At 36.0% G+C, this 20,629-nt stretch overlaps 1 protein-coding gene and 1 non-coding gene across 2 annotated transcripts; one reads left to right on the top strand and one right to left on the bottom strand.

The window, feature by feature from the left end:
- Nucleotides 1-4,395: 4,395 nt before the first annotated feature.
- LOC122019076 (plant intracellular Ras-group-related LRR protein 1-like) lies at nt 4,396-5,874 on the bottom strand. The gene is made up of 3 exons (XM_042576584.1): nt 5,689-5,874; nt 5,183-5,352; nt 4,396-5,101 (listed from the first exon to the last, which is right to left on the bottom strand). Exons 1-3 carry the CDS (start codon nt 5,872-5,874, stop codon nt 4,396-4,398), a joined length of 1,062 nt encoding a protein of 353 aa, XP_042432518.1.
- A 9,684-nt stretch (nt 5,875-15,558) lies between these two features.
- On the top strand, nt 15,559-15,664 carry LOC122022077. The gene has a single exon (XR_006122820.1). It is a non-coding gene; the product is annotated as a small nucleolar RNA R71 (small nucleolar RNA).
- The last annotated feature ends 4,965 nt before the right edge of the window (nt 15,665-20,629 follow it).

The following is a 20,629-nucleotide window of genomic DNA, read 5'->3' as shown; positions in this document are numbered from 1 at the left end:
AATAGTTGTTTTATTGAGACAAGTAAGCGAATAGTTGAGCCAGTATAACAAAATAAAGTTTTAGCTACAACAAATATTAGACAATTATCACCCACAAGTATTTTCAACACTATTATATTACTTAGTGACTATTATCACCAATCTCATATTTATTGACATAATAATTAATAGTAAAATTATTATCATCGAAACATTACTAAATCTTAGTGATTTTTTAATAATTAATACACATTATTTTTGGGTTATCTAAACAATTGATTAGTGCTTAGCTGATTGAATCAAGCCAATTAGGTAAATCTAATGAAGTAAACAAATGAGATTACAAACTAGATAAACTAAGAGATCAAATGCTTATCATTCCTCTCTCTATATATATATATATTATGATATGGGCCATTAAATGTTGACCCCAGGCTGACATGGAAGATAGAGTCAAGATGAGGTGGTGGTCTAAGTTAAAATGTGGCACTCAAAATCTTAGGGAGGTGGTAGTCAAACGGTCCACCTTCAAGGGGGCTAGACTCCTTGCTCATCGCAAAAGTTCCTAAGATAAGGTCGACCGGTCCTTATAGTCGATCGCCCCTTAAGATTGCCCAAGCCTAAGGAACTTGGTGCGTCGTGCTAATAATAGAACACTTAGCATACAGATGGTTGACCCTTGGGATGCTCGAGTTTGGTAAGTCCGTCCAATAATATACCGGTCTGCCACAAGACCAATCGAGAATATATTCGTCCAAGTTTCGGTAGTCTAACTTTCTACGCACAACTTAACATACTTCCTAGCAAACAATGTATGGCATGACAAGTATATGGACTTTCACTGTCTGTTCCCCCATCCTCCTACATATGGGCAACTGGACATAAAATCGACTAAGGTTAGTTCAATTTTTTGGCCTCCAAAAAGTATGCAAGGCAATATCTGGTCGGGTTTTCAAACTTTGAGCTGTTACCATGGGGGCAAGCCCCCAAGTACAAAGATAATCGGCTGATAGTTTCGGTCGGGCCTTTTAAGGGTCTACATCCCGCCTTTCAAGAACAAATATCCCTTTAAATGGCCGATTGGCCATGAAGTCATTCGGACCTAGGAGACTTGGTCCTCCCTTTCTATATCATCATATCTCCATCCTTATACAATATATAGATCGGACAATCCTAAAAGGCCGACTAACCTTACAAAACTCAGGATTCCATTTATCACCCTCTGCTAATATATGGATGGTTGAGTTAAACATCCGACAAAGATATATTCAGAGGACAACATTATCAGAGAATCATAACAGTTTGTCAGAGAATAACAATCGTGTGTCAAAGAATATTCCTCTATGATAACATGAACATTCAATAGAACCTTCCTTAAATGTTGCTCTACACTTTTTGTTATCCGACACTTTATTACAGCATATTCCTCCAACCGCCCCATTAATAGTGTCAGTTATAAAAAAAGGTATACAAAGGTAATGGAAGATTGCTCGATGGTGATTATATGCCTTATTGCCTTCCAGGTTGTACATATTCCTTTATGGGACAACTTATGATACCTGACTTTCTCTATCATCTCATGTTTGCGAATGCTACAAAAGAGGATTTTTTCCGATGGCAAGGTATGTAAAAAAATATTCTTCATTATGCTCAAACACGCTCTACTGTCATCTATTGTTCTACTTTTCGCTCAGATGATACACTGATTTGAATGTCGGAGGGTCTTCATCAAAGACCTCTTTCCTGATTTTTGATGCTAACGTTCTGTTGACTCGTTCAAGTGTATGTAGGGAGTTTAGTACACCAACCCATAGTTTTGATTCAATCTGGATGTCTTCACCCAGTCAACATTACAACCATATGCCCGGTATGACATCTCCAACTTTCAGACATGAACATATTATATGAAGGTAATATTAATTAGTGGAGTGAGTATATCTGCATCATCATGATAACAAACATTGATGGAAGTCCTTCCCTTGGTCTTTTTCATGTGCATCTCTAGCTAATTCATACAAAACTGCAGACAACTTTTTCATTCACAGACCCACAAAGTACCACAGCAACTATGCCTACTACTCTTTGCCCTTTTGCAATATCATATTAATGAATGCATCCCAACTAAAGCCTTTAATGCATGTAATAAAATTATTATTTTTTCAAATATGAATATGAATATATATATATATATATATTATACCATTTTATATAATTTTATAACGTTATCGAATTGCCTTATAATAAGCACTCTAATTTAAATTTTAAGTGCTATCAAATTGCATTGTATATTTTACCAAGCTAAATTATAAGTGTTACCATATTATAAGAGTGACTAAATGTTTTTTTTTTAATTTTAAATTCATCCACAATTTTACTTTAATACTCGTGAGAAGTCCCATGCGTAAGTGAGAACTCACAAATTTGAAGCTATAGGCTATTAGAAAAATAAAATTTATTGTTTGGGAATTAGGATTAAATGGAGATAAAATTTTTGAATTTGTATGATAGACACTTGAGAGAAGAAAATATATGAAGTTATTGCTCTGCGTTAAAGTGTAATTTTACATTAAATGTGGCGTGAGAAAATAAAATAAATCTCATTTTATTTTTATTTTTTAGTTGACATCAGATATTTAACTTTTTGAACTTAGTAATCTTAGCATGATCGATATGAAGGAACTTTTTCACTTGACACCAAGATAAATCGAGAAATACTCATGAAAACCCATTTTGACGACCAACATTTTTAGATCTACTTATCACTGGAGGAAAAATCTCTTACAATGCATCACAGTTGAAATTTAAAGTTTAGATTCCTTAATTATTTGTTGAAAGATCTAACTATTATATCATTATCCAGAATCAGAGATCTCATTTTAATATCTTTCTTTAGATATCGATCGATGTGTAAGTTAAGTAATTGATACTAAAACATAGGCTTAAAATTCTAATATTATAGACAGGAATATGCTAGGCTAGTAGTGTTTGTGAAAGTACTTTAGATGACTCGATGTCCTTGATTTCTCCACATTAATAAGTGTTGAAAGGATGATAGTTAGAGACAGTTTGGTTTTTTTTTCATTGGACTATAATTTTATTATAATAATAATTATTTTTTATCTAAAACACATGTCTGAATTAATTATAGCCTTGATCCATTTGCATGACAAAAATAATTATTTGGCTCACAAATATAATTAATTAAGAAATTCAATGAAAGGTAAACACAATTCTAATAATCATTTATACTCATTGATGATTTCCGAATATATAAATATATATATTTGGGTAATATCCTGCAGTACTATAAAATAATGGAAAAAAAGTTCTTAAACTAGGAAGCATATTGACAAGCTAAGCTACATGTTTGGCCTTCATATAAAGATGCCAAAACGCAGTGCTCATTGGAACTGTTGGAAATTGTTGAGTACGTATCCATGCAAGAGGAAAAGTAAGTTGCCTAGATTCCTTTTAAAAAGGTACAAAGCCAAACAAAGATTCCTACATCTTTAGGAGAATAACTAAAGGGTTTATGCATGCATATATGGCTTTGGTATGCACTCTGCTCACATGAAGCCATGTACAGCCAGTGAGCTCTAGGCTGCCATTTAAGAGTATTATTATATACTTATATCATCGCAAAATGAGAGAGCTAGAGACTGTAGGTTAGAGGGTCGTACGTACGTACTGCTGCTGCATGCATGCATGCATGCAAGCAGACTGGTAACTGGACCAGAGAGCTCTGTCACATATGACTTGTCGCTTGTTGTGATCCAGGCCGGAGTGGGAGTCCACGCAATATATATTTAATCATTTTATTGCAAAGTACACTACTGTAGCATGCCCACATTATTCAGTCTACCCGCACCCAAAGCCCACATGGGGCCGGGTGTTTTTGAGATCCAATCAATTGTGTTTGCTGGTCATACATAGAGAGCTACTATATCTATTTTTATTGTTGAATTGTCAATTTAGAATTATCTTCCCTTGTTGCTTCATGTTGATTTATATTTATTTTTATTGGGCGTCTGATCGCTAATGTGATAAAATATCCTCATAATTATTTTATAGTGGGGCCGATACTTCTGTTTAATTTAGGATGAGCTATATCAACTCTTTTTGTTCAATGCTATTTATTTCCTTTTTTATAATATTAAATAAAATAGGATTATTTATATTGGTATTAGGGTACCTTTGTTGTCATTATATCCAACATGCAATAGACCAAGATACGGTTGGCGGACATAGCTAGCGTCGATAACAACGTCAATAAAACGTGAGAATTTATTTTGAACAGTCGTCCGATCAGACTTGACTAGATCTCTAACGTTGATAATTAATTTATGATAATGACGAATGGCTAAGATTTGATTCCGACTAAATGGGACGGCTAAAACGGACTCTTCTCTAACCCTACTATGGCTTCCTCGCCGGAGTCCCGCGTCGAGGGGAGAACAGCCGCCGGGGGGAGAACATGCCGACGTACCGCGGCGAGGCCGGTTCGTCGATCGAACGGTAATCTGACGGCAGCAAATAGCTGTCGTTCTCGCCCCTCACGCCAAAGTTTCCGGCGCCGCCCACCCCGCCGGTGCAGGTAACGAGCTTCTTGACCCAAGAATTATAACGCCTCTCCCTCCGGCGGACGGCGGCCGCCTCGCCAGTCTCCATGGTGCCGAGGTACTCTCGCACGGCATCCACGCTCTGCTGTACCACCTCCATCGGCGGGCGCACGAGGGGGTTGCCGTCGGCGCGGAGGTTTCGGAGCCTGGCCAGGCCGGCGAGGGAGTCCGGCAGGACGGTGATGCTGTTGTAGCTGACGTCGATCTCGACGAGGGAGACGAGGAGGCCGAGGGAGGCCGGGAGGGAGCGGAGGTGGTGGAAGTTCTGGGAGAGGTTGAGGACCTGGAGGTGGACGAGGCGCTCGAGGCCGTCGGGGAGGGACCGGAGGCAGTTGAGGCGGACGTCGAGGACGCGGAGGGAGGTCATGTAGGAGGTAGAGTTGGGGAGGAAGGCGATCTTGTTGCAGTTGACGGCCAGCTTCTGGAGACAGGTGAGCTCGAATCCCATGGTCTCCGGCAGCTCCCTTAGCTTATTCAGATTGGCCGCCAGCTCTTGCAATGCCCTGTTTCACCGCAAGGATTGTATTAGACTTTCTTAAAAATTAAAGGTGAAATATCCAGTCAAAAGTCGGATAGTCAGATACCTGCAGTTTTCAATGGATTTGGGGAGGGATTCCAAGAGGTTGCTGCAGACGTTCAAGGCCCTGATCTTGGAAAGGCAACCAATAGAGTTGGGCAAAGCTTTCAGTTGATTCGAGTGCAAATCAAGAACGACCAGGTTGAGTAGCCTCGCCGTCACTGATTCAGGGATGCTCTGTTTCCAACAGAACAGAACAGAACAACTCAAGAACAAGGGAAAGCAGCTAGCAATAGAATGCCAAAATCAGAAAGAACTCACTGTCTTCGATTCATAGAGATTCTATGAATTAACAAGGATTGAAAATAATTAGCAAGGACAAGAAAGAAAAAAAATAAGAGAGAAAAAAAATGAAAACCCGCATGGCAAGAATCATGATACGATACGAGGGAAAGAAAAAAAAAAGTATATCCCAATGACTTCACTTGAAGTTCATGTAAAGGATCAAGACAGAAGATTATATATTTCAAAATGTATCGATCGATGTGGAAAAGGAGAAAAGAACAGATGTACCTCGAGGTTGTTATTGGAGAGATCAAGATTGATGATGAAGCCGAAATCGAAGGAAGAACTTGGCACCGAGCGCAAAAACATCCCGCTAAAATCCAACTTCTGCGCCGCCTTCTCAGCGATCTGAACGCCCTCGTCGACGACGTCGGGACTCATCGCCGCCGCTGCCTTCGCCCTCTTCGGCTTCATTTCACCCGACGTTCTCATGCTGATCTCTTCCCAAACAAATGACTGTTGTTCAGATGATATAGATTCGATCGCCGGATATGGCAGGCAACGAAGAAGGATCGCAAGAGAGATAAGGAGGAGGAAGGAAGGAAAGAATTGAAGGATTAAGGGGAATTAAAAGCGTGTTTAAGGAAGAGAGAGAAGAGAGGATGGCGTTAATGAAATGGTTGAAAGGGAGATGAAACGGCAGGCAGTTGGAGAGGGGGCGGTGCATCGGAAAGACTTTAAACTATCTTTAGGGTATTCCTATTTATTTAAATATTAATATATATCATCTTTTTATAATATTAATATCTTTCTTTTATCAACAAGTATTCATATTCATTTTAACGTTAATTGATTATATGTGAATTTTACTATCCATTTATTTTTTTTTATTTTTTATATTTAAAATTTATTTTTTTATAATTTTTAAATATTTTTTATATAAAATCTTAATATTAATTGTGTTTAAAAAATTGTACCTTTTTAATACATGACGCTTATAGCACTCACATATTCATATTAATATGAATATTCTTAAATTTTGAATATATTTATAAGATTTTTTTTAATTATTATTAAGGGGCCGTGCGAAACCGTACGGACGTACTGGGAGTTCAAACGCGTGCGTGAGGACTTGGATTTAGGAATCTTTGATAAGCCAACCGTACCGCGGCGCCGACCTATCTACACCCATCTGGCGGCGACCGAGTGGGTGGGTGGCGGCGGTTACCAACGTCCGATCATTTACTGCGTTCTGAACTCAACCGTTCAGATTAGACGGCTACTTACGTGGCTTCACACGATTTGCACATGAAGCTGCTTTTCTTGGAAAATTGATTTAAGTAATTTTTGAAAGTATTTATTTATTTATTATATATATTTAAAATGGCCTTAAAAATATCTGAATGTCTTTATTTTTTTTGTATATTATTTATTATCAAAATATTTATTAACTTGGTTGGATAAACTAGATATTTATCTTTAAAATAATATTTTAATAATAAAATAAAATAATTAAAAGTATTTGAGTATTAATTAAAATTTTATATCATTTGAAAAATTCTATTAAACTTTAGGGATATTTTAATATTTCTATTTTAGTTTTGATATCAATTTATTTGATAAGGTATATATATAGTTATTGGTTTGGCTCATAAAGGACTTTAAAGTATCTCTCTAATGTAAAATTATTTATCATTTAAAATTTAGAATTAAAATAATAAAGTTAAATATGTTCTATCTATATCATTATACAAATTTAAGTCTTTAATTATATAAACAAATAATAAAGTAATTAAACAAATAAATTTTAAATTAGTACATTCATGATAAAAGAAAAGAAATTTACAAAACTTCGAAATTAAAAAATATTTCAGATTAATACATATTTAATTAATGAAAATAAATTAGAGGTTTAATTTTACTATTTGCTAATTAATATTTAAATTTGACTTTTTAACAAGTTTGATAACCTACTTTATAAAATAATAAGCTTGTCTAACAAATCTTTTTTAAATAAAACATAATAGACTTTTTTTTTAAAGGAAGACTAAATATGTTTTTAAAAATCTCTAACAAATTATAAAAATTAATGATTTATAATTACAATTTTCACTGTGTTATACAACATTATAGCAACTACAGCATAACTACTTAGTTAAAGTGATTTTGATTATGTTTTAATTGTTCTTTTTACTAAATTAGTTAAAAGTATTTTAATATAATAGTAGGTGTCATAATAACGTTGAAAAAAATAACATTTTTTTAAGATAAGGAATACATTGGAGTGTTGGTTTAATATATGTATTATTTTTTTAAAAAATGAAGCGTTTTTGAAAAAAAAAATAATAATAAGGAGCACCCTTGATTTTTTTTTCCCCCTTTTTAATAATAGATGTTTAGGAGTTTCACTATTGGCTAAAAATTTAAAGGGCGTCTCTTATTATCCTTTTCCTCAAAAGGTCACTCTCCACCCTTTTTAATTTATTTTTTTGGGTCAAAATAACACTCGACACATTTCTCATTCAAAAATACCCTTATAAAATTGCAATATTGACGTAGCAACTATAGCTATAACCGCTCTAAATTATAGTAGCTATAGTTAATTACTATAACGTCTTAATGTAAGCATTTTTAACTATGGAATTAAAATTAAAATTATTTAAACTTAATTAAGGTCACTTTAACTTGGAAAATCACTTCAAAATTGTTCTGTAACTATAGGCGATTGTAACAATGATGGCCATAGCTGTTATGTTAAGAGCAAATTTTGCCTTTAATTGAACCACATTCTTGTAAGGTTGAAAGAGGAGGTCTGGATTCTAAATGGGATGGAATATTTTGAAGGTTGACTTTTAATTATGCATAAATTGCGCTTTGATTTACTCGGAAAGTGAATTAGGAGGAAAAAATTAGTCGGGTGAAATTGAAAATCTGAATTATAAAAAAAAATAATCACCCATTTATATAGAAGGATTCGAGATTTTATCTTTTTAGCATTATTTTATTTTTTTTATCTTAGAGTTTTGGATAAATTTTTATTATTATATTAGGATTATTTTTATCTTTTTATCTTATAGTTTTGGATCTATTTAAATAATTATTCAGTTAATGTTAGGAATTATTTTTATTTTAAATCAATATTTTCAGTTAAACTTAGATATGACTATTTTTCATTTTGACTATTTTTGGTTTTCTCTAAAATTTTACCTCCGGAATAATGGTTATTTTGTCCAATATCACCTATGTGTTAGTCCCTTACGACCAGCGAGAGGGGGATGCATTATTCTACACAATCTAAAACAAACAAAACATCTTTTTCGACTTTTCAAACTAAATTAAGATACACTTGTTTAATAATAAACTAATTAAAAAGAAAGTAGAGGTAGATCTTTGTACTTGGTTTACAATCAGAAGATTGCTAATCCAAGACGTTGAAAGCTCACTATCAAATCTTCTTCTAGTGGAGAAAGCTCTTACAGTAGTTAAAGCACTAGATCACAAAGTAGAGCAGAAGAGAAGATTGTTTACAAGTGTTGGTCTGACTACTATGATCAAGGTTGTATTTATAGCCTTACTCCGGACATCTAGAAAGGTTTCAGGCACCTGAATGTGGATAAAATTTTATCCATGATGCAATGGATTGCAACAACTCGATCTAGATAAATTTCTCTAGTTCAGGTGCCTGGAACAACTCCGGGTGCCAAGACCGCCTTCACACAGGGGCGCCTCGCCAAGGCGCCTTGGTTGGACCAAACTAGTCCGAGCGCCCGAAGTAGCTCCAGGCGCTCGAACTCTGGGCGTCGGAATAGCTCCAGGCACCCGGACCACAGTGAACTTCAGGTTGACTTTTCGTCTGAGTCTTCCGCTCCGACTCCGCTAGCTTGGGTGATTTCGATCATCCGGAATAGGGCTCACTAGAATCATTTTTTGACCTTCTTCTTAAGCAAGCTTGCACTCCGGCTTCTCGTCCCACGAAAACACCATGCGCTTCCTTTTTGTCCACCAACGTATTTTTCCGTAGCTCCTTGTCATTCGAATGCACCGAGCTCGTCCACTCTCTTTCATGCCGTCCTTCTAGCTAGTTGCGTGTTTTACTTAACTTCTTATATTCCTAAGTTCCTGTACACTTAGACACAAGGATTAAATCATAACATGATCTAACTTGACTTGATTGATCATATCAAAACTACCACGGGATACTTACACTATGTGCCCATATGATCCTGATTAACCCAACATTTTGTAAGCTTGTCAAGTTTTAGATATTTTTTTTTCTCTTGGATCTTGCTCTTACGTTGAGGCCAAAAGTGTATCCCCGATTCCATCGAGGGCTTTCTTCAATAAGTCATGCGCGTATGAATCTTTCAACAGAGACTAAAACTTAGTTTTTTTTTCAAGAAAAATGTACAATTGCACAAGCAATACTCTCGCTAATTAGAAGTCCATTCTTCTTGTGAAGCTATTTTTCCTTCTTCTGCCCTTGACATCACAACAAGAAGAAGTTCTATTGAGCTGCCAAAACAAAATCATGAAGCTTCAAGTGGCCTCAAATGAGAATGACATCAAGAATGCTACACTGTTGTTCTACGGAAAGAGACGGTAGGAAGCGCTGCCTCCTAGACAAAAGGACGATACTCAAACAGATTGGAACCATGCATAATCTACGATGAGTGAACTTCAGCTCTAACGTGCCTTATGATCATGTCTGAGATCGCAGTCTGGTGAGTTAGCGGAAAGTAACTGTTACAGAGTAGGTTACTGGTGACAGGATGGCGAGGGGGCTCATAAAATCCCTACAAATGATTAGCGAGAGGTTAGAATGAGTGGTGAGGTTAGCCTCGGCGTGATCACTCTGATACTCAAGTTAGCACAAGGCCCAAACAGGAGAAAAGTTACGGTGGAAAAGAGTTTGGATCATTATGTGTGCATACCTACGCTCGCGGGGGCGCGAGCGACTTTATATAGGGTTGTGGTTGTGCCCTTACGTTACCCATGCATTTGTCCACGTCCTTGGGTCAAGGTTGACTAGTTTAACTAAGCTTGAGTTGGCTTGAGCTTGAATTTTGATATTTAGCCATATGTGATAAAGAAGTCAAGTAGGTCAAGGGAGAACCAAATACTTGTTTGATAAAGTCCTAATTGGAAGATAGGCAACGAAAAGCCCTAATTGGAGGTTATGCAACAGAAAAGTTCTAGTTGGGAATTAGGCAGTGGAAGTCTTAGTGGAGCTAGGCAATAAAGACCTAAATGGAAACTAGGTAATGGAAGTCCTAGAAGGACTAGGTAAAGAAAAAGTCTAAGCGAGTCAAAGGTTGACCTAACATTTTGTTACAAACCGCAAGTGCACAGTTACGTTGTCAATAATACAAAAGATATCGAATCTACAGGGACTGTTGATTAAACACTAGTTAACTTTGCGCGGTGAACTATCTAGACAATCGAAGGTTAATTGGAAAAGAAAGAGTGAAGAAAAGGAGAGTGTAAAGAGTAGAGAAAGAGAGAGAGTTGGTTTGGGGATGGATAGATACTAGGATTTCAATTTCACTATGATGCTAGTTAATGACCCTATGCATTATTCATCTCCTTACATCCATTCTTATGCACATGTAGAAAGTTACCGGCTATCCCCTACAGTGGACAATTGGAAGGGTAGTTAGATCAACATCCCTTACAATTAAATAGGAATGATTCCTATGAAGTTCGTTAGCGGGATCTGCCTATAACTAGCGCCCCTCGGTCATACAACATAAGAAGACATGCACTACTTAATAAATACAGAAATGAGGATTACAATTGACCACGACTACCTACTTCCTTGTAGAGAATTACTTCTCCTTTCAAGTTGATACCCTAGATGTCCATTAGTGAGATCTGCTTGTCACTAACGTCCCTTAGTCATACGATCTAGGGTATCCCTCTATGGGATCCACAATCAATCCATATATACATGTTTGCACCATTCACACACTTCATCAAAAACATAGAAGGCACAACACAAATAGAACATGACATAATACTTCATTGAATAATGAAATATCCAAATACATAGTTCATACATCCATAATCACATCATAGCTACTTACTACATCTTAGATCTAGAGATCTACTCCATTGCAAGAGAATACAACCAATAAACAAGAAGTAAAGCTATCTACAACTCAAAATATAAGGAGAAGAGAAGAGAAAGCTTATCCATATAGCACTGGTCTTCTTGGATGCAATCCTCGCTCCGGATATGGTCAAATCGACGAAGATAGAAGAACTAGGGTTCCCCTAAGAGGGAGAACCCTTCTCCGAGGAATGGGGAGCGATCCCCCAGCCAAAGATCCATGAAAAAGGGGAGAAACCCCCCTTTTATAGCACTTGGCATAGCCCTTGCATGGGACATGCCACAGCCGTCTGAATCCACACAGCCATGTGCTGCCTTGGCTCTGGTCTAATGGCACGGTCGTGTGGTCCACACGGCCAAAGTATTCTTATTCTCTGGAACTTCCACACGGCCCATGTGGATTGACATGGCCTAACTATGCTTCTTTTCTGGAAATGTGACATGGTCGTGTGGTCCAAACGACCAAAGGCTTCTTCTTCTTTGGGAATGTGACACGACCGTGTGGTCTACATGGCCAAAGTCTTCTTCTTCTCTAGAACTTTCACACGGCCCGTGTGGATCGACATGGCCATATGAATTTCACACACCCCTTGCATTACTCTTGACATAGCTCTGTATGACTATATATTATTGCAATGCCTTTTATACCATCAAGATGAGGTTTTCTCTGGTTGAAATCTTCAATAAAGTTGTAGATCTTGAAGTTATCTACATTTTGATATAAAGAACAGCCCGTAACTCAAACCGAGCACAAAGTTTTAACCATTTTAGTTTCAGTCTACAATGCTGAAAATTTCACACGGTCTTCACACGACCGTGTGGATTCCACATGACCTCCACACGACCCCCACACGGCTTCCACACAACCGTGTGGCTTCCACACGGCCATGTGGTTTCCACATGGTCAGAACATGAAAAAACTTAGTTTTTGCATGCCCGTGTGAGTTCCACACGACCCAGGTACTTTGGAAGCTCTAGACTCCATTTAAGCTATAGTTTTGCTCCAAATCATGTCCTATCAATCAAAATGAGTAAAGAGTAGATCTCCGAACAAAAAGAGTAGAAATATGACATTATATGAAATATGGTGCAATAAACATAGATTATGCTAATGAAATATAAGTAAATGTGTGTTAAAATATGCATAAAAGTATATATAATCTACACACATCACACCCCCCAGACTTAAACCTTTGCTTGTCCTCAAGCAAAAGCTACAATCTAGATTCCAGTGGCTAAGTAGTGCATCATAATGTCAAGTAAGTCAATCTAATGCTATCAAATGATTTCATTGGTGAGTAAGATACAAAAGTTATTTAAGTACAACCTAAAAAATAGTTCTCTGTGCTCAGTGCAATACTGACCTAAGTTTTTCAAGTTTCAATCCCTAAGCCTAGTCAAGTCGTCATAAAACTATGTTCCTTGTACTTCTGGTGATAGACACTTACCTGCCACAAGCTCAGCTCATCCTTCTCAATCTATCCATGGTCTCAAAGGCGTGCTCGATATCAAAAGAAACATATCAGTTATTTCTCCAATAACCTAACTCGATTTCAAAGGGCTAACTTACTAGTCTCCACTCACGACAACTGTTTTATATCCCTTATTCATTCTTTTTTTTTCATCATCATTTTTTCCTAAGTGATTGCAAGATGCAACACTTGAACACAAATGCAAATGTTGGGATATTTTAATTTTTCCAAATGAGTTAACATGATTCGAGTACCATCCAATAACCAAAATGTAGTTTGAGAAATCATCATAGGAACACTAGTACTAATCCAGTTATATGAATTATGACTATTTTTAGAGTTATCTACAATTAAAATTAGGCATAATGTATAGAGATCCTAAAACAAGGCCAATACTTAAACTCTTATAGTAAAAACATTGCTCACTTCATGCTATCATAGATAAAAAAAGATAGATCACTAAACATATTAGCACTATAAGTAACCAATAAATCACATGAAATCTAAAACAAGCGTGCTAGTATTTTACATTAAAGAATAAACAATTATGATATAATGAATGATGCAACTAGTAAAAATTTTATTATGCAACAAGAAATGTGCAAAAACTAAGGAATATGACAAATACTACACTAAACCCAAACATCCCCCCAGACTTAAATTTTGTATTATCACAATGAAAACTAGAAATGGAATATGGAGGAGATTTTTGAAGTTAGAGAAGTTACCAAGTGATAAGCTCCAAATGGTTGAGACATTCATGTTCTGAAAATACTTCCCTATATGTGATTTGTAATCCTCCACAACTTTGAATCCTATAAAAATAAATAGACAAGAAAAATTAGGTAGAGGGATTAGAGTTATTATGAGCGAAGTAAAGAAATTAGAAATAAACTAAAACTAAAATGAAAGTAAGATTGAACTTGGGTTGTCTCTCAAGAAGCTCTTATTTAAGGTCATTAGCTCAACCTCTTATTAGATTCATCGAAATCTCTCTCTTGGAGGGGTAAGATATTTCAACACCCTTCTACCAAGGACTCTTATTATGGAGAGAGATTTCATGATAAGAGATATAAAGTGAAGTATCACTCTCTCCATCTTCGTCTTCTTCGAAGTTCTTTCAGGAGGTTGAAGACGGTTCAGAATGATCTTCTAATTTTTAGCCGAAGAGAAATTTGTACATGCACAAGAAAACAAACCTTCCATAAGCATGTGATATAAGAAAGAACCAAAACTATATTGAGATAAGGTGCATAAGTAATAAAAATAAAATCACATCCAACAAAGTCAAATATTGGTACCTCTATAAAAAATTTTAAAAGATCATAAGAAATACTAACCTTGTTTTGCTGAGAGATGCCTGAAAGTTCTAAACATATGGATGTGACTCTATCAAAATCAAATGATGGCTCTGGCTCAAGCTCAGGTGTTGGTGCAACCAAAGGTGGTGATTTTTGAGACTCTGCTAATTCTTCATAAGTCCCTATACATTGATCCACAACATATTCAATCCTTGTAATTCCCATAGTCTCTAAGGGTTGTGTGGACAAAGAAAGTAATTGTTGAGATGTTGCTTTCACAACACAGCTCCCTACACATCATTCCATATTATTAACATCAACACATGTGGAGAAGAATATTCCCACATCAATAACTTCATAAGGAGAATCAACTGCAGGAGGATCACTGACTTCATTTGCATTCTTAAGTTGATCTACCTCAGTACATTCATCATGTGAAAATTCAATTTCACCACAATACCCTGTAAACCTTGGAGGTAGATCTGAAAACATGTTATCCATTGTATTATCACTACAATCCTCATCTAAAGAGTCTTCATCTCTATAGATATTAAGAAATATGCATTTAACTCTATTAGTATCACAGAATTTACTAAAGTGTTTATTTTCATTGACTCCCACTAGCTTTTGTGGAAAAGGAACCCTTAGTGGAGGTTTTGGGGAGGATTGATCTTTCATTTTCCTATAGTCCATTTGAATTTGTGGCGGAGATTCAACTTGTTTGTCTAGTGATGGTGTGATCAACAATTGAGGGAAAGGTACTTGTGGCCATTGGGCACTTTCTGGAGTAATGGAACCGAGTTTTTGTGGTCTTTTATTATTCTTCTCCTCAATTCTATACAAGTCCTTCTCCATAAGTTCTTCATGATTCATGCCACTTCTCAACTTAATATCATTTCACTATTCACTGGACCTTATTTGTGTAGGATGGAGGTCATGTTGGAACCATTTTGAAACTATGTTATCAATCTTTGCCTCCAACTGTTTGAACCCCTCATTCTGTGACTTGTGATTTTCAAAATTCTTGGATGATTGAATTGCAATTTGTTTGACAGACTCTTCTACCTTTATGACTTGCACTTTTGGAACTATCAGGGTAGAATCCATGTAGCTTTTATCTGACCATTCTTGGAGATTCAATGTCACTTGATCAATTAATGTATATGCTTCATCCACACTTTTGTTCATAAAGGACCCTCCAGCTGATGAATCTAATAAACTCTTGTCTGAGAAAGAAATTCCTCTATAGAATATGTGCAGAGTCAGTCATTTTTCAAAACCATGATAAGGGCACTGTCTTTGTAGACTCTTGAATCTATCCCATGCTTCAAATAATGATTCTTCATCTGCTTGAGCAAAATTTATGATGTAATTCCTCATGTAAACTGTTATACTTGGAGAGAAAAAGTGATTCAGAAATTTCTGCTCCAATTATTTCCAACACGTAATGCTTTGATGACGGAGGGAATATAACCAAGTCCTTGCTTTATCCTTAATACTGAAAGGAAATGCTATCAATTAAACTACATCTACTGACACTCCTTCACAGTTCACTATATCACAAAGCTCTAGAAATGGCTCAAGGTGTAGATAAGGGCTTTCTGATACTTTTCCTCTAAATTTATAATCTTGTATCATAGCAATTAAGTCTGAGTCTAGTTGGAAACTTTCTGCTTCAATATGAGGTTGCACAATGAGAGACATAAATCTAGCATAATGGTGCAGAAAAGTCTCTTAAAGGCCTACATGACATGTTAGTGCTCATGGTATCTAAAAAAAAATTATGAGAAAAAATAAAAATGAAGAATTAAAGGCAAGAAAGAAAATACAGAATTTAAATTATAGGAAAGAAAAGTGCAGAAATTAAGGGAAGGAAAAAAAAACTGAACTAAAAGCTAATAACAAGAAAAGTAAATGCAGAAATAAAAATAGAAAAATAAATGATAAACCTATTAACAAGTCTAGAATAACTCATATGTTGATCAACTAATGTTAATCGAAAATAATTCCCGGCAACGGCGTCAAAAACTTGTTATGAACCGTAAGTGTATGGTTACATCGTCAGTAATACAAAAGATATTAAATCCACAGTGACTATTGATTAAGCACTAGTTAACATTGAACAGCGAGCTATCTAGACAATCGAAGGTTAATTGCAAAAGAGAGAGTGAAAAAAAGAGATAATGTAAAGAGTAGAGAAAAAGGGAGAGTTGGGTTCCAGATCTTTGAGAAGTTGTTGGTATATTTGTTTATTTCTGCACTTAAATTATAGATCCATTGTATTCCTCTTGTAAAGATTTGTGAATTGTTAGTGGATTGTCCAACGAAAGCACTCGACAAATGCGGACCTTGGAGTAGGAGTCGACGAAGACTCCGAACCAAGTAAACTTAGTTTGTTAGCGTTATTTTCATTTTTCTCTTCCACTGCGCACTTTAATTCTATCTATATTTTTAACAATCGCTATTCACCCCTCCCTCTGATGTTCTTCACGATCCAATAGTATGCAAATTGTTGGTACAAGTTTTGACCATCTCGAAATATCTTCTAAGAATTGTTGTAGTCATTCAGCAAGTGCTGTCAAAATCGAGAGTTTAGGTAAAATCGTTAGAGCAATCATAAAATTGGATCGTAAAATCGAATCGTAAAATCATAAGATTTTACATCATACTTTAAATCAATTTTAAAAGAAACATGATATATTATTTTTAATTGATCATTAAATATTTTAATCCAAATTATAACATAAATCTACATATAGAATATTTTAATTCATATAATCATAAACTACTCATATTTAAACTTTTAAATAACCAAATACTTACCATGAAAATACAATATAAACATAAATTCAAGTCTAAACTTAAATCTAAAGATAAATAAAACACAAGATAACAAATTAATATAAATCATTCATAGACAAATGCAAATCTAAAATCATCCCAAAATGATATTATTTTGTCCAAAATAGTTTCCTTTTATTTACGACACAAAATCGATAAAATTATCTCAAAAATCATGTTTTTACAAGTTTAAATGTGATTTTACGATTTTGATCTGATTTTATGATTTTGATTCGATTTTATGATTTTGATCCAATTTTACGATTTTGCTCCGATTTTACTTTAATACATGATTTTATCACAATTTCACTCGATTTTCATAAGTAAACTCGCGATTTTGTACGATTTTACGAGTTCACTCGCGATTTTGATAACATTGCATTCAACCTCTTCACCATATTTATCAAGAGTTACAAATTCAGATTCCATCATGGATCTAGTTATTACCGTTTACTTAGAAGATTTTCAGGATATGGTTGCACCTCTAAGAGTGAATACATATCCACTCGTAGACTTAGAATCTTTTATATCAGATATCCAACTCACATCATTGTATCCTTCGATCACAGTAGGATATCTCATATAATGTAGTCCATATTCACGAGTATACCTCAAGTACCTTAGTACTCTTACTATCCCTTTCCAGTGCTCAACATCTGGATTACTCGTATATCTACTCAGTTTACTTACTGCGTAGGGCAAGTCTGGTCGTGTACAACTCATCAGGTAGATCAGACTTCTAATCATTTGAAAGTGTTGGGACCTTGGCGTTCACTAGAGGGGGGGTGAATAGCGTCTCACCTAAATCGTCACTTCCTACACTTGTTAGTACACAGCGGAAAATAAAATACAAACTAACAAGAAGAAGGCTAAACCCTATAAATAATAAGGAAAGATAAAAGCCAAAACAAATTGTAACACAAGACGTTTACGTGGTTCGGAGATTAGGCTCCTACTCCACGGCTGACCGTAAGGTGGACGATCTCAATCCGTCGGTGGATGACTCCCCGGAAACCTCTGGCTAGTTCAGACCTCCTTCTCGGTGGAGAAACCTCACCACAACCTTGATCCAAACACTCTTAGATCACAAGAACAGCTTGGAGGCTTTGGAACACTACTAATAGGGATTAACCACCTCTATTTCGTCAACCATGCTCAAGCACCCTAAGCTCTATTAAATAGAGTTCGAAAGGAAAACACTAAGTTGTTTTCCCGCTACCAGTCAACTGGTGTATGTACCAGTCGACTGGTCCTTTAAGTGAAGCCGACTGTTACCCAACGGTCGGCTACCAGTCGATTGCTACAGTGTACTAGTCGATTGCTACAGTAATCAGTCGACTGATACAATGCTGCTACAGTGTCGCAACAGTACTGCTGTAATGACTATATAGTACTGCTACAGTTTCGCTACAGTCTACTACAGTAAATCCTAACCGCATAGGATTTTGCCCTAAGTACAATCACTCAGCACTCGTCCTCGCCCGACCAACCTAGACTTAGCCTTCTAGCCTCCTCCATCAGCCTCGCAGCCCTCGGATGTCTCCCCATCCTTCACGTCTTGCCTTCTAGAGCTTCCTTCGACCTTATCCATATTGTCAGGACTTCCTTTGCTAAGAGGCTCCTCACATCCGAGACTTCATCCATTGCCAAGTCACACTTGGACTTACATTGCCAAAACTACATGCTTGGACATACATCGCCAAGACTCATCCTTGGACTTTCCTCCTTTTCCAAGATCACACTTGGACTTTCCTTGTTATACCTGTATCCTGCACACTCACAATGCATATCAAATACAACAATAAACCTAACTTAAACCTTTGCCCAAACATCAAAACCTAGGCCACCTAGATTGCTCCAACATAGAGTACTCTACCTGAGAGATGCTTTTACCTCAATTTTTTGATAGATGCTGACTTGTATCTATTGGTGTTCATGACAACGCAGTATCCTTGGTGAATTTCTCAAGAATCTTGTCTACATAATGAAACTAACTAAGAACAAGTCCTTCTGTTGTTCTAAGAATTTTGATTCCTATAATCACATTAACTAGGCTCATGTCTTTCATGTCAAATCTTGAGTTCAACATATCTTTAGTGGATTTGATTATCTTATCATTTCTCCCAATGATTAGTATGTCATCTACATATAGGCACAAAATGACGTAGTCATTCTCTGTGACTTTCATGTAGACACATTTATTACATTTATTAATCTTGAATCCATATTCCTTCATAGAATTATCAAATTTTTCATGTCACTGCTTTGGTGCTTGTTTCAAGCTATATAATAACTTCACCAATCTACAAACCTTGTTTTTCTATCCTGGCACAGAAAATCCTTCTGAATGCTTTATGTAGATTTCCTCTTCTAAATCCCCGTTTAGAAAGACAGTCTTTATATCCATCTAATATATTTCGAGATTCCATAGAGGGGCAATAGCTAACAATACTCTATGGAAGTTATTCTCGACACTGGAGAATACGTATCAAAGTAATTGAGACATTTTTGTTGTCGGTATTCTTTGATTACCAATCTGGCCTTATATTTATCAATTGTATCATCTGACTTTATTTAATTCTTGAAGATCCACTTGCAACCTAGTGGTTTACTTCCAGGAGGAAGATCCACAAGTTTCCAAATGTGATTTTATAAGATAGAGTCTATCTCAGATGCAATTACCTCTCTCTAGTGGGTCCATCAGAAGAGGTTACAGTTTCTGAGTAACTTTGAGGCTCACTTTCTAATATGAAAGTGATAAAATATGATTCGTAGGATTTTTCTACCCGAGATCTTTTGCTCCTTCTAAGCTTAACCTTAATTGATTCATCATCATCTTCTTCACTTTGTGTTTCATATGTCCGTTTTCAGGGGCTAGCATCCTCTTGGGTCTTATATGGAAACACATACTCGAAGAACGAGGCATTTCTCGATTCTATTATCGAGTTCTTGTGTATTTCCGGTATTTGTAATTTATATACAAAAAATTGATATGCACTGTTGTTCTATGCATATCCAATAAATATGTAATCAACAGTCTTTGGTCCTATCTTAATATTTTTCAGATCTGGTACCAACACTTTGGCAAGACACCCATATTTGTAAATATTTGTAAGATGGTTATCTTCCATTCCATAACTCATAAGGACTCTTATTTATTTTTTTTCGGGACACCTTATTTAAAAGGTAATTAGCTGTTAACATAGCTTCCCCCATATGAACGATGACACTCTAAAGCTCAATAGAAGAGCATTTATCATCTCCTTTAGAGTTTGATTCTTTCGCTCAATAACTTCATTTTACTGAGGAGTATAAGTTGTAATTTCATGTCTGATCACATGTTCAGCACACAACTCGGTGAATGGTGATACATATTCACCGCCTTGATCAATTCGAACCACCTTAATCTTTCTATTAAGTTGGTTTTCAATCTCAGTCTTATAAAGTGCAAATTTCTCTATACCTTCATCCTTACTTTTGAGAAGATGCACATAATAGTATTTTGT

This window comes from Zingiber officinale, chromosome 9A (assembly GCF_018446385.1).
Source record: "Zingiber officinale cultivar Zhangliang chromosome 9A, Zo_v1.1, whole genome shotgun sequence".
Lineage (NCBI taxonomy): Eukaryota > Viridiplantae > Streptophyta > Magnoliopsida > Zingiberales > Zingiberaceae > Zingiber > Zingiber officinale.
This window is presented reverse-complemented; position numbering and strand designations above follow the sequence as displayed.